The sequence below is a fragment of the Metarhizium robertsii genome (genome assembly GCF_000187425.2).
Source record: "Metarhizium robertsii ARSEF 23 chromosome Unknown MAA_Scf_1, whole genome shotgun sequence".
In the NCBI taxonomy this organism is placed as follows: Eukaryota; Fungi; Ascomycota; class Sordariomycetes; order Hypocreales; family Clavicipitaceae; genus Metarhizium; species Metarhizium robertsii.
Genome location: NW_011942149.1, coordinates 4,887,902 through 4,899,965, shown reverse-complemented (window position 1 = coordinate 4,899,965; position 12,064 = coordinate 4,887,902). Strand labels below are relative to the sequence as shown.

Sequence of the window (12,064 nt, the reverse complement as noted above, 5' to 3'; positions counted from 1 at the left end):
GGATGGGTATGAGAGGAAGCGACTGAAGCTGGAAGTCAGAGAAACGGAGACGATGCTTCCATCTGATATGGTCATTGCTCGAGATGCAAACGTCACTGCTAATGATTATGCAGAAAACGACTGAGGACTGAGGACTGGGGGACGATACAAAAAATACACATGCCATGGCCCGCAAATAGAGAGCAATACGCAAGGTACATTGGGAAGGAAATTGGACGAAGCAATGGAGCCAATTTGGGATACAGGAAAGGCGATAAGGCATTACTCCCGAGCTGTTGAAGAAGAAGCATGTCATGTTTTATAGCATCGGCGTATTGTTGACGCTTTGTCATTTTTTTAGTCTACAGTTGATGAATTGCATGGATAGAGCCTAGGGGCTATGATACATATGATTAGTTGTTTTCATTGATGAATGTCGTGGGAAACCCATTTCTACCGAGTATACGTGATTCATAGTGTGCCGCCAGGTCGCACTAGTATGAAACATGTCCGGTGTAGAAATACTAACAGTCGACTGCGTATTGACAAACCGGACACTTGGATGTATAATTCTGATTTCATTCAATTGCATATATCCTAACGCCTAAGTCATACACCTGGGTATCTCAACCACGCCCTGATGGCTCCCAATTCTTTCAATTGCTCCCCTAATTAACTAAACAATGCTTCTCATTCGTACTGGCCTATCGCTGAATCAAGTCTGGGTTCTTGTTTACCAGGGTATGGATGTAACCCTCGGCAGCGGGGTGGTAGTCCCCGTTTGATGTGTCAAGGATGTAAACGTTGAAGACGGGGTGGTGTCTTGCGGGATCGAAGCCGCCTATTTGGGTTTCCCGGCGGTGGCTGAGAGGGTTTGGTTGTTTCTCTGGCGCCGATATTTCTTCTCCTGCATCTACCTGAGCGACGGCAGGTTGGGTCTCCTCGTTTGTGGACTGCAGTGCTTCTTGTTCTGGCTGCGAAGCAGATGCCGTTGGTGGTTGAGCAGCTTTTTCGGGGGGATCGTGAAGAGCTGCGGCCCAGCTAGGTACCGATCTTGCAATCTCGTTCCGGGGCCGGGTAGCAGGACCTGTTGTTCCCTTGGGAGTAGCCATCCAGTCTGCGTCTGTGACGAGATGCGGCTTCAGTTGCACGGAGGCTTGGCCGGTAAGGAAGCTGGCCACAGTGGATTCGCCAGTCACGTTGGAATACACCGAGGATATATCCGAAACGGGCGATTCGCTGCCCGACTCATAAGACAGTTGGCCGGGCGGAGTGCTGGGTCGGACGGAAGAGAGCGTGACCCAGTCCTGAGCAAATGTTTGCGGAGTAGCCGGTGCCCAGAGAGCGTGCGACTCAAGCTTTTGGAGAGGCTGACGACTTGATCGCGGCGTGGGACGAGTTTCTAGCGCTGCGGGGGACTTTGAACTTCTGCGATATCCCTTGTCGTGCTGGTAGCTGCCTTGTTGAATTTTGAACAGGCCTTGGTGCTCCTCCTCATCCAGGGGAAGTGTGGAAATGGGGACCCATAGATCGTTACCCCGAGGGTTGGATATTACGATATCGTCATGTGGCCCAATGATAATACCTGTATCGTAGGTGGGCTGCTCTTCAATGGAAATGGCACCCTCTTCCGACTCTTGGCTTTTGATTCGCGTTTCGATTGATAATGTCATGTCAGTGGCTAGTGAAGTGCCCCCTTCATTAGTACCATCAGAAGGCGATGCCGGCGTGATTCCTTCCAACCAGAGCTTTTTGTTTGTCTGCTCTTCTTGAGGGGTTCCCTGTTTCCACAGATATTGGCTCTCGATGTTCAAATGACCGCCTTTTCGGGGCCTTGGGCGCAAAATCACTTCCCCAAGGTCGTTATAGTGATCCCAATGCTCTGACTTTGGCTGTGGCAGACCAAAAACATCTTCGTCCAGGGTAGGTTCTGGTATCGACCATAGAAACTCTGGCTCAGGGGTATTTGGGCGGGATATCTCCGTGATTTCAACGGTGGCCTCTACCGTGGACTGTGACTTGGACTCGCCGGACCACAAATACGCAATAGGAGGTGAGCCAGTATTGATTGCTGGTTGACTCCAGAGTGAGGTGCTGGTGATATCCGACGCCTTGGTCTGCCTGAGAGGAGCGCGCGCGGTGGATTTATATATTTCAACATAGGTATCCCATAGCTTACCGTCTTGGAAAAGCCCCTGGTTTACTGTGCTAGGAGGCATATGGACGTTGTTGACCCAGAGACTCACTTCTGGCGGTGGGAGAGTTGGTGACGAAGATTCCCGGCGCAACAGTGGCACGGGAGATGGCTCGCTCTCAGTGTGCTCTGGTTCCTCTTCCTCTGCAAGTTGCCGTGCCGCCGGCACTGAAGATGGTCTGACAGGGACTGTAGTTTCCAGCGTTTTTAACGATCCAGGAAGAGTATTGCTATTGTTGGGAAACAAGCTCTCCCTGGAAGGAACTCTATCAGATTTGAGCAAGCTGGCAATCTCCCAAAGGGTTCTTTCCTCAAAGGAATCGTCCTCATACTCGTCATCGTCGTAAAAACTATCATTATCCGAATCCTCGGAAATGTTTTCGACGGCCTCTTCCTCGTCGTCGTAGTGCTCAAAATACGAGGATGGCTGTTGCTGGGATCTCAGAATCTGCATCTGAAGTTCCAGAGTTGGGTAAATCGGAGGAACTCCTGCATCCATATTGCCTGGCAGCACGAACATTTGGTTCTGAAATGGTGTATACAATGTAGCTGCATCGGATGTTTCTCCCCAGGGGAATCGAAAGATACCCAAGGCGTCGCGATTGTTCTCCAAAGGCTCTGGATTCTCCAAAATGTCGGGAAGTGAAGAGATACGCTTGCTCTTCCGTGGAGGCCTCAGTGTGCGCGGGCGAGTGGCGGGTTCTTGCGATGGTGGTGGTGATTTGGGTGATTGAGGTGCTGCGCGCCACAGGCTGGGGGATTTGGCTTGTGGTATGAAGCTTTCTGGTGGATTGTCCCAGAGTCCAGATTCCTCCACGGGAGAGAATTCTCTAGGCTTTCGAGTTTCTGGCCTAGGGCCAGGAGATAGCGACCTAGTTGACTGAATTGCAGAGTCAGAGGCGGAGTTCCACAGGGCAATCTGTGATTTCGTGATTTCGGGGGTTTGATTAATGTTGTCTGACTTCCACAGAACGCCTTTGGCAGGTGCGACCTCCTCTTTCTGGTTTGGCCGTTGCTCACGATTGCTATTTCCGAGCCTTGAATATGTTTCGTTATTCGAGGGAGACGACGGCGCAACTGGCGACGTGTTCCCGGTAGTGATTGAGACCCCTTCTCGGGCAACCCGCTCCGAAATCTCGGACGTATTGTTTGCGGTGGTAACCTGAAACCTATCAGGAACTCTCCTAGGACGACTCATCTGCACTTGATCGGCTGTGTAAAGGACAGATGATCGCGGACGCCCCGTGTCCTTCTCCCATCCCGATAGATAGGGACTGTTATTCTTTGGAGAACTCTCGGCCACATTCATCGCCGGTGACTGCATGTTTTGTGATGCTAAAGGGCTTGCTACATGGGGAAGCGGAGAACCTGGATGTGAGCCAACTGTTAAGACCGACGCTCTAGTTAGATCGTCGCGCATCTTCTGCCATCGGTTTTCTTCCATTCCCATCTCCATCTCTATGTCTTTGAGGAGAGACATTCTCCTTTTTTCAAGTTCAGCAGCATCCATATTAGAGTCTTCGAATTTCTTCAGCTGCTCTTGAATTTCATCGATGGCCTGCTTGGCAGTGTCGAGAGGTGGGGGCTGAGGAGGCGATCCTTTGATACGTTTGAAAATCTTGTGAAGTTCAAGCGGAGGTGGTTTAGGGAAACGGCGGGATTGCATAGATTCTCGGTTAGAGAACGTAGGCGGGTTTTCTCCAACACGGCAGTGCCATGAGCCTTTCTTGCCTTCGGTACCGCCATACATACTATTTTGTGGCGATGGCGTAGATGTCGCATTGGCTGGATAGTAGGTATTTCGGTCAAGCATGAAGGTAACCATTTCTCTACCGTCGTCCTCATCATTTGGTAGCGCACTATCAGCATAGCTAACTCTAGTAGGCATTCCAGGAGCAACAAGATCAGCACCCAGAGACTTGGACACATAGCCAGCTTCGAGATCTTGTTCTCTGATATACTGTTTCGCATACGACGGTGTACTTGACTGGACTCCTGGTTGGTCTATCACGATTGAAGTAGGAGTGACTGATTCCCGAGCATCATTTACCGGGAGGATAGGAGATGACCTTCGTCTCAATCCTTCCTGTGACGATCGAAGAAGCTTGAAAGCTGGCGATTGAAGATATGCAGACGGCGGGTCTTCCGGGCTCATAGTTGTGGCTATGCTGAACTTGGACAAGTACCTGGTCGCGTCCTCCTTGCGTTTCCCGGATGGGGATGGCTCGTCATATTCTTGAGGCGTCACCTTGGCAACGGTATCCCTATCGTTGACGTTTTTCTCTGGCCTAGCTCGGTCATGAGAGGCCTGGGTTTGTAATATAGTCGGTGGTGGGGTGATGCCTGTTTGAGCCACTGGAGTTATATATGCCTTCACCTCTGGGTTATATGTCTTGGATAGAGATACGGACGTCTTGGTCCTCGCTGGTTCCAGAGGTTTGCTCTTCGGAGGTGGAGGCGGCGGAGGGGGCGGCTGGCTAGGACTCTCTCCGGCCGTAGCTGTTAAAATTGAGGCTTTCAATCTTGCCTCCCCTTCCTTTTTCGGAGGTAGAAGATCACTTGTTGATCCTACCGTCGGTGATTCTTTTGCCGAACCTGATGGCGTGATGGGTGACTTTCGAGGGATTGGTCGTGGTCGATGGACCACTGAAACTTTGTCATCAGAATTGCCCCGATCTGCCTTTGCAGCCAAGTCTGTTGCTATTTCATCAATGATGTCACGAACCCTACTAGGATCATTGTAGTCGATACTGTTGACGAACATGACCGTTGGGTCCTGGCTCTTACTGGCAGAAGCTTCTGCAGCCCGAGCTCTGGGATGGCTGGGAAGCCCCGTGGTTTCTCGAAGCTGGACCGGAGTTTTTGACGATTTCACTTCATCAATTGGTGGAGGCGTTTTAGGCCTCTTCCTCGATGGGCGAATGTTATTTTTAACTGATCCGCTGCGAGGAATGCTTGATGATGGCCCACTTCTTCGGTGTTGCTTGCTTGACTTCCTTTCCAATTGGTAGTATGAGCTGGAGTCAACGTCCCTCGGCGAAAGAGGAGGCACTGGAGGCACAAGAACGTCAATAGTCCTACCAGGGGAGACGATGGATTTTCTTCGAGAGACGCTCTCGCTTCTTGAGGGAGGAGTTTGCGAAGTTTGCTGCTGCGAAGAGGGGGCAGCAGCAGAGTTCTTCAACTCTTCAACATGATCTTCAGTCCGATCTAGCGTTTCGGCGAGCGGTTTATCTGGGCCTTTCAAAGTAGTTGCACTGGTGGTGTTCTTAGGGAAAGGTCGTAGAGGCGATCGGGGCGGCGGCTTCAAAGGTACCCCTGAACTTGAATTCCGTGAAGTGGGACTTTTACTTCCTGACCCGGAAGCATTCTTAGCTGGAATAACTGATGGAAATGTGCCTTGAAAGCATTGTGAAATATGTTTCGGTGACCTCTGCCGAACATCACCACTGGGAGTGGCAGGGGCCGACAACACGGCCGAAGATGCTGCCTGTGACGCTGACGCTCGCTCCTCGATAGGCTCCAAAGTCGATGCCCTAGTTTTTCCCGTGGCAGAATCTCGACCAATTTTCTTTCGCTGCAATTCTTTGGTAGCTTGTCTACTATACCTATTCGTGCTGAGCTGCTGAGGTGCTGCAGGGTTGACTCTCCGTTCTTTGTCTTGCCTGGCAGCGGTGGCCAAATCAACAGTTGCAATCCGTTTCAAAGGACTCGCTTCGCTAAGTTTGTCCTCTTGAACTATCGGATAAGATATGACCAGTTTTCCGCCCTTGATGACTGCTTTCTTCGTCGGTTGCATCAAAGACTCCTCTCGCTTCGTTGATAACGATCCGGCTCGTATAGGTGGGAAAAGTTCACCCTTAACTGGCATCCCTCCAACGCCAGCTGCTGCCTGACCCGGACTTGGGCGACTAATAATTGGCAGCTGATTGTTGCCATCTCCTGACGACAGCGCTCTTGCAGTCGCGCTAGTTGTAACTTCCCGTGAGTATTCCCTTGGGCGTCCGAATCTATCTGGTGGGACGGACGACTCGACTGCGGACGCCTCCTGGTTTCTTGGCTCCCTTGTTGGCGGAGGCGCTGCCTCGGATAAACCAGGAAATTTGTTGAGAAACGATGCAGTTTTTTGAGAAATTGCCTTTAGTGGCAAAACCACATCTTTGAAGTAGAAAGCAATGACGCCTGTTCCGCTTATTAGTAACAGGAGTATTCACGACTGGGCAACGAGGTACCACCAAACCTATGACGAGCAGCACTCCAACAGCGGGAAGGGCGGTACGAGTAGCGATACCGAACGAACTGATTCCTAGAATCATAGGAACACTCAGCTAGAAAGCCAACAGTTAGCTGAAAGCCCAGGTGCTGAACATGACGGCAATCCGGTTTTGCATACTGGAATCCAAAGACCCAAGGCCATCATGATCAAAGCGATGCCCCTGGATCGAGACCCAACAGGGCCTTTTACTCTCATGTCTCGAAAGACTCCTACCGAAGAAGCTCTCGTCACAAGAGTAAGGACAATGAAGGCATCCGCACACAGAACCGCAACGCCGAGTGGCCAGAGTAGATTTGTGGCCACACATACTGGGTCGAACTGTGGTCGTTGAACACCGACAAAGACGCCACCAATGATGAAGCGAAGAAAGAAGACAGCCTGGGGAAATAAGACACCACAAGTAGCTCGGGTATCGCTTTTCATAGCCCAGAATAAAAATTCTTCGAGCACGACTCGGGCGAGTTGGTCGAATGCGGCAGCAAATGCAACGGCGATTTGACATCCTGACGCAGAAGTTTGGTCGATAAAGGTAGCAACGAAGCCATCGACAGCCCATAGAGAAGCGAACAGAAGAAAACCGGCGAGGACCAGCCTCAGATCGCCTCGAAAGAGCGATAAAGCCCCGCCTCTGAGATGAAATAATACTGTCCCCAGAGAGGCACAGACGACGGCACCGCTGAGATGTGAGTTGAGTGTTAGCTTGTCAATTTCAACTCCAGAGAACCGAAGCTCAGTTCCCTAGATGAGGAATGAATCTTTTACTGACAATGCAAAGGTTGCCACCAAGGCCTGGTCTCTGGCCGAGCTGGACATGACGACGGCCTGGCCAACCGACGGCTTGTTGGACAGACCGTGAGGAGAATCGAAACGGCCCAATCAATGGGCCATGGACGTATAAGCAACCGGTTAAGGTAATTAGAAGACAATATTGATTCCCGAGAGTTCGGAGGGGGATGTGTTTCCAGTCGAGGCCTAAATTATTGCATCTTGGCCATCGTCATCGTACAGATCTCAGCTCGTGTCGCACCCATCACAGCAAGGTCTGTGTGAGGGTGGGATGGCAGAGGATGAAAGAAGAGGAGGGGACAGCAGGCATTCATTCACATGGGACAGATCTAGCAACAGCATCAACCTCTTTGGGACTGACAGTCTCAAAACATGCAAACGGAAAGCCAAAACATCTTATTTGGGCTAACACGAGTATTTGGCACACATGGGGGTGGAGGCCAGCACGTTCTTGCTAGAGTGTCGCGCATAGAAAGTATGTACATACATCTCGTCGTGCACATGTGCACAGACGAAGACAATCCTCCAAAAGCGTGTAGGAGTAGCAGATGGATGGTGGTTGGTGCCTCGCGGCTTGCCTCATGTCCTCCTACCACAGGAGCGGGAACGGAGACCAGAGGAGGAAAACTCTCAAACCAATTCGCGTTGGAATAAGGCCGAGCAAGCGCTCGGAAGGACAGATGGCCCTTGCTATTGGTACCGCGTATCACCATGATTGGAGTCGAGGACAACAAAAGGTGAGGTGAGGATCCGTGCTTTGCGACAGGTGCGTTTTGCATGAAACCTCAAACGTTAGCAAGACGGAGACTTTTGGGGGCGCAAATGGGGCGTGACCCAGCATTTGATGGCTGCGAGCCCACACCTACTGATGCGACGCATGGGAAATGCGGTTGAATCGTCTTGGCCAGTGTGGTGTAGATGCCAAAAGATGACTCGAGCGGCCTCTACATGACATTACTTGAATCGTGGTGGATGCGGTGATTATCACGACAGCATAGACCGTGGCCGAGCAGGCCGAGCTCCCGGCAGAAGTTTCTCCGTGCCGGTTTGACTCGCTCTTGCCATCGTATGATGAATGCCCCCTTCAGCAACATTTTGATCCTTCAGCCTGGCTGGTGAAACTGCGACACCAGATCTCCGGAAAACGGCCCATCACCATATCATGGGCAGCCGATGCTATTTATCACACCAATGTCTGGTTCTCTACTAAAGAATATGGCGTCCCGGCAACCTTTTGGGAACGTCATAACCTTATTCCACATGCTGCAGCCGACACGGTGAGATTCTTCACCTTGTCCACAGACAGTTTTCACCGTGCGCCAATTCGGAGAGCCGGTTCCTTCCACAATCACCATGTGCGTGACTGCTGCGGGTCACACTGACGGTGTTTCACGAGTTTCGACTTCTGCGTGGCTGGACCCTACCCTCGGCCTCACCCGACGCGTTGAAGGGCACGCTTTGGCGCCTCCCCCCGGCTGGATCCATGACACCACGACTTGGGAGAGTTTGGTCATCAATGCTGGTTGATGGTTCTGGCGGCTGGGACAGCTCCATGACTTCACAAGGCATTGATGATAGTCCGTTGGGTTGCAGCTGATGTCCACCAGGCCGAATCCCAGTTACCGAAAAGAGTAGGCGTTCATGTTTCACCCGCGCCTATGTAAATCAACCTTGAAGTCAAATGCCAGGAACCAGGTGTTTGGTGGTTGTCAATATGGCAACCAATCTCCCAACCACCAAGCTCCGGATTGTTGACAACGGAGTTGGGCCTCGCCGTGGCATCCCGCGACCGGATTGCCGCGCCCTTTCGACTTCATGATAATGGATGCAATCAAGTCCTTACGGGCGGCGCGCTGCATTAGTGAATCGGATAACCACCAGCAACAGGCAACTCCGCTCACCCCGAGAAGCTAATGCATCCATCCATGCCTCCGGCTTACGCATGATGTACATCCATGCAGTCCGAACCCTATCGATGAATACACCAACATCCATCGCAACGCAGAATGGGAACGGCCTACTGGTCAATTGCTCTCCAGGAGGCGAAATACGAGTGGCCGCTCCCCCGCATCCGCAGGACCAGGCAGTCCCAGATCTGCTTAATACTACGTACGCCTAAGCGGCATCCATCCGCAGAACGTGGCCAAGTTCCATAAACATCAATGCTTCCTAGCTGCAGCCGTCGTCCGCGGGTCTCCGTGGTTAGCCAACTGTAGTAGTGGTCAATAGTACTACTACTAGTACTGCGTACTCGAAGGTCAAGCCTGCTGGAACCCCGCTGTCGTCATCGCCTCGTCGAATCACCGCGTTGCGGTTGCAAAGCGCCCTCCGCACTACAAGCAAGCAAGCAAGCAAGCAGGCAAGGGAGAAATCGCCCAGCAGGCAAATCACCTTCCGACGCTGACACAACGTAAAACGAGATGTACATAGAAACCATTTGACTCTGGCGCCGTGGGAAGTTGTGAGTAAAGCATTTGACGCAGCGGCTGAGGCAGCCTGACGTAACCTCACGATTGTCACCGCAACCTCCAAAGCAGATCAATTTGACGGGTAAACGTGAGTCAAAGCCTGACAACGTAAATATAAGGAAGTATATCTTGCCATTTTTTTTTAGCGAAGGAGCACATCTGCCATCTTCTGGCAAGACGCCTCAGAATATACTCGAACTGCACCAAGACTATACAACATACTCACCCCCGCAATCATCATGGGTCGCTATGAGCTCGAGTATCCCAAGGACGCAACAAATCTTGTCAACAGAAAGGGCGACCGAGGTAACGATGACACTCAAACTCAACAACTCTACGTAATCACTCATATTCAGCCTACTAACTAAGCATTCTAGGTATCTATGCTCTCGAAAAGATCCACTCTCTCATCAACTCCAGCCAACTCATCCATGTCTCATTCAACGTCCCCAATTCTCCTTTCCCAGTCACCCTCCCCATGATCGGCCAGATGGGCTCTTTTGACCGGCCGTCCGCCGATCTAGGTGATCCTCTGGATCTCTACATCCATGGCTACGTCTCCTCGCGCCTCTTCAACCTTGGCCGCGGTGCTGGCGAAGACGGCATGCCCGTCTCTTGTGCAGTCTCCCACGTCGACGGTCTCATCCTCGCTCTCTCCGCTTTCAACCACAGCTATAACTACCGCTCTGCTCTACTCTTCGGCCACGCCAGTCTTGTCGAGGACCAGGAGGAGAAGCTGTACGCTATGGAGCTCATCACCAATTCTGTCGTGCCGGATCGCTGGAAGAACAGCCGTTTGCCGCCGACGAATGCCGAAATGCAGAGTACGAGCATCCTCAAAGTGAAGATTGCTTCGGGGAGTGCCAAGTACCGCGATGGTGGCGTCTCGGACGACAAGCATGATTTGGAGAACGAGGATGCGTTGAATACAGTGTGGACGGGTGTGGTGCCGATTTATTCGACCATGGGCGAACCGATTCCTGGCCCGTACAACCGGGTGGACTTGCCACCGTATGCAAGGGAATTCTTTGATGAATTTAGCGCGGAAAATAAGAAGCAGAGCTTGGACGCGGCAAATACAAAGACCGGGTAGATGCTTGTATTGAGACTACATAATACCTGAATTTGCCTTTTCGACTGCCCCAGTTGACTTGTACATAGAACTGAAGCATCAAGTAAACTTGACGTTGCGAAGTAAACCGTCACTGGGCCGCAAAGGGGGGATTTTAGTGACTAATGCTATTTGTTGGTCTATACTAGTAGTTATACTGGTACTGATACAATTTTACCAAGATGTCTGCGGCATAATCACTCCATGCAGATTCCATACGTGACAACTCGACACTCCCAATTCCATGTACTTGATAGCCAAGTTTCCATCGAAGCGTATCAGCCTACAAATGTTGCGAGAACTCGCAAACAACATCCTTCCCAGCACTGCACTTCGTGCTCTTCCTCCCGGCCTTTTCAATATCATAAACCCTCGCCGCTGACGCGCCTTTGCTCCCCTCACCGCCATGCCACTCGACCGCCTCAAACCTGACGACCCCAAAGTCAATAAGACCCTTTGTTGGCAAAAGCTCCACGATCCAATTAGCATCCCTCAAGCAAAGCCTCTTCTGGTTCTTCATCTCGCCACGCGCCTCCTCCCCCGTCGTCAAGTTCTCCAGGGTAGCAACTCCCGACGTGGCGCTCGTGGCATTGACACTCATGCGGATCCTGTCGCCCGGCTGCGCGGACAGCGGCTGCGCGTACAGCCTCGCGTCGGCCGGATACCATTCGTACCAAGGGTACACCGAGTCGTTGAGGTAGTCGACGCCCGTCTGGAGAATGGCATCGCGGCACGTTGCGCCGTCGATGCCCACCCAGAAGGAGGCGCCGAGCCCGGGGTCTCGCTTGTACTCGGGCAGCGTGACGGTCCCGGTGACGAAGGACACGGAGGAGGGCGTGGTGTGGACGGCACCGGCCCAGTTGCTGGATGACTTTTGGCGCGTGGCGAGGTGAGACTGGGCAGCTGGGACGGTCGACGACGCCGCCGCCGCGAGGTATACGAGTCGAAACTTCATCTTGACCTTTGGACCGTTGCTTGATTTCTTGGCGTTTTTGGTACGGAGTAGAGAGTCTGTATTCTGGCACTGGACTCGCTTTACATGTGTATTGCCCCTGAACATCATCTCACACCCTCCCCCATCCCCATGCGTTATTAACCTGGAGCACGGAGTCCTCCGGACAGAGTAGAGATTACAGAATCTATCGGGTATGTACTTTCGTATCATCAACTAGTCAGCGCCTTTGTGCCACCAGATGCAGTTCCGTGTCTCATAAATAGTGGAACTTGCAGGCTTTTGTCGTGATCGTACC

General features: G+C 51.9%; 3 protein-coding genes across 3 annotated transcripts; 1 reads left to right on the top strand and 2 right to left on the bottom strand.

Moving 5' to 3' along the window:
- Nucleotides 1–683: 683 nt before the first annotated feature.
- MAA_02085 (uncharacterized protein) lies at nt 684–7,262 on the bottom strand (the record flags this gene model as incomplete). Its single annotated transcript, XM_007820083.1, has 4 exons — nt 684–6,355; nt 6,414–6,501; nt 6,567–7,125; nt 7,216–7,262. The coding sequence occupies 4 exons, from the start codon at nt 7,260–7,262 to the stop codon at nt 684–686; spliced, it is 6,366 nt and encodes a 2,121-aa protein (XP_007818274.1).
- A 2,680-nt stretch (nt 7,263–9,942) lies between these two features.
- Nucleotides 9,943–10,796, top strand: MAA_02086 (FMN-binding split barrel; the record flags this gene model as incomplete). Its single annotated transcript, XM_007820084.1, has 2 exons — nt 9,943–10,009; nt 10,081–10,796. The coding sequence occupies 2 exons, from the start codon at nt 9,943–9,945 to the stop codon at nt 10,794–10,796; spliced, it is 783 nt and encodes a 260-aa protein (XP_007818275.1).
- A 301-nt stretch (nt 10,797–11,097) lies between these two features.
- On the bottom strand, nt 11,098–11,769 carry MAA_02087 (uncharacterized protein; the record flags this gene model as incomplete). The annotated part of the gene is made up of 1 exon (XM_007820085.1): nt 11,098–11,769. The coding sequence occupies one exon, from the start codon at nt 11,767–11,769 to the stop codon at nt 11,098–11,100; it is 672 nt and encodes a 223-aa protein (XP_007818276.1).
- Nucleotides 11,770–12,064: the final 295 nt, after the last annotated feature.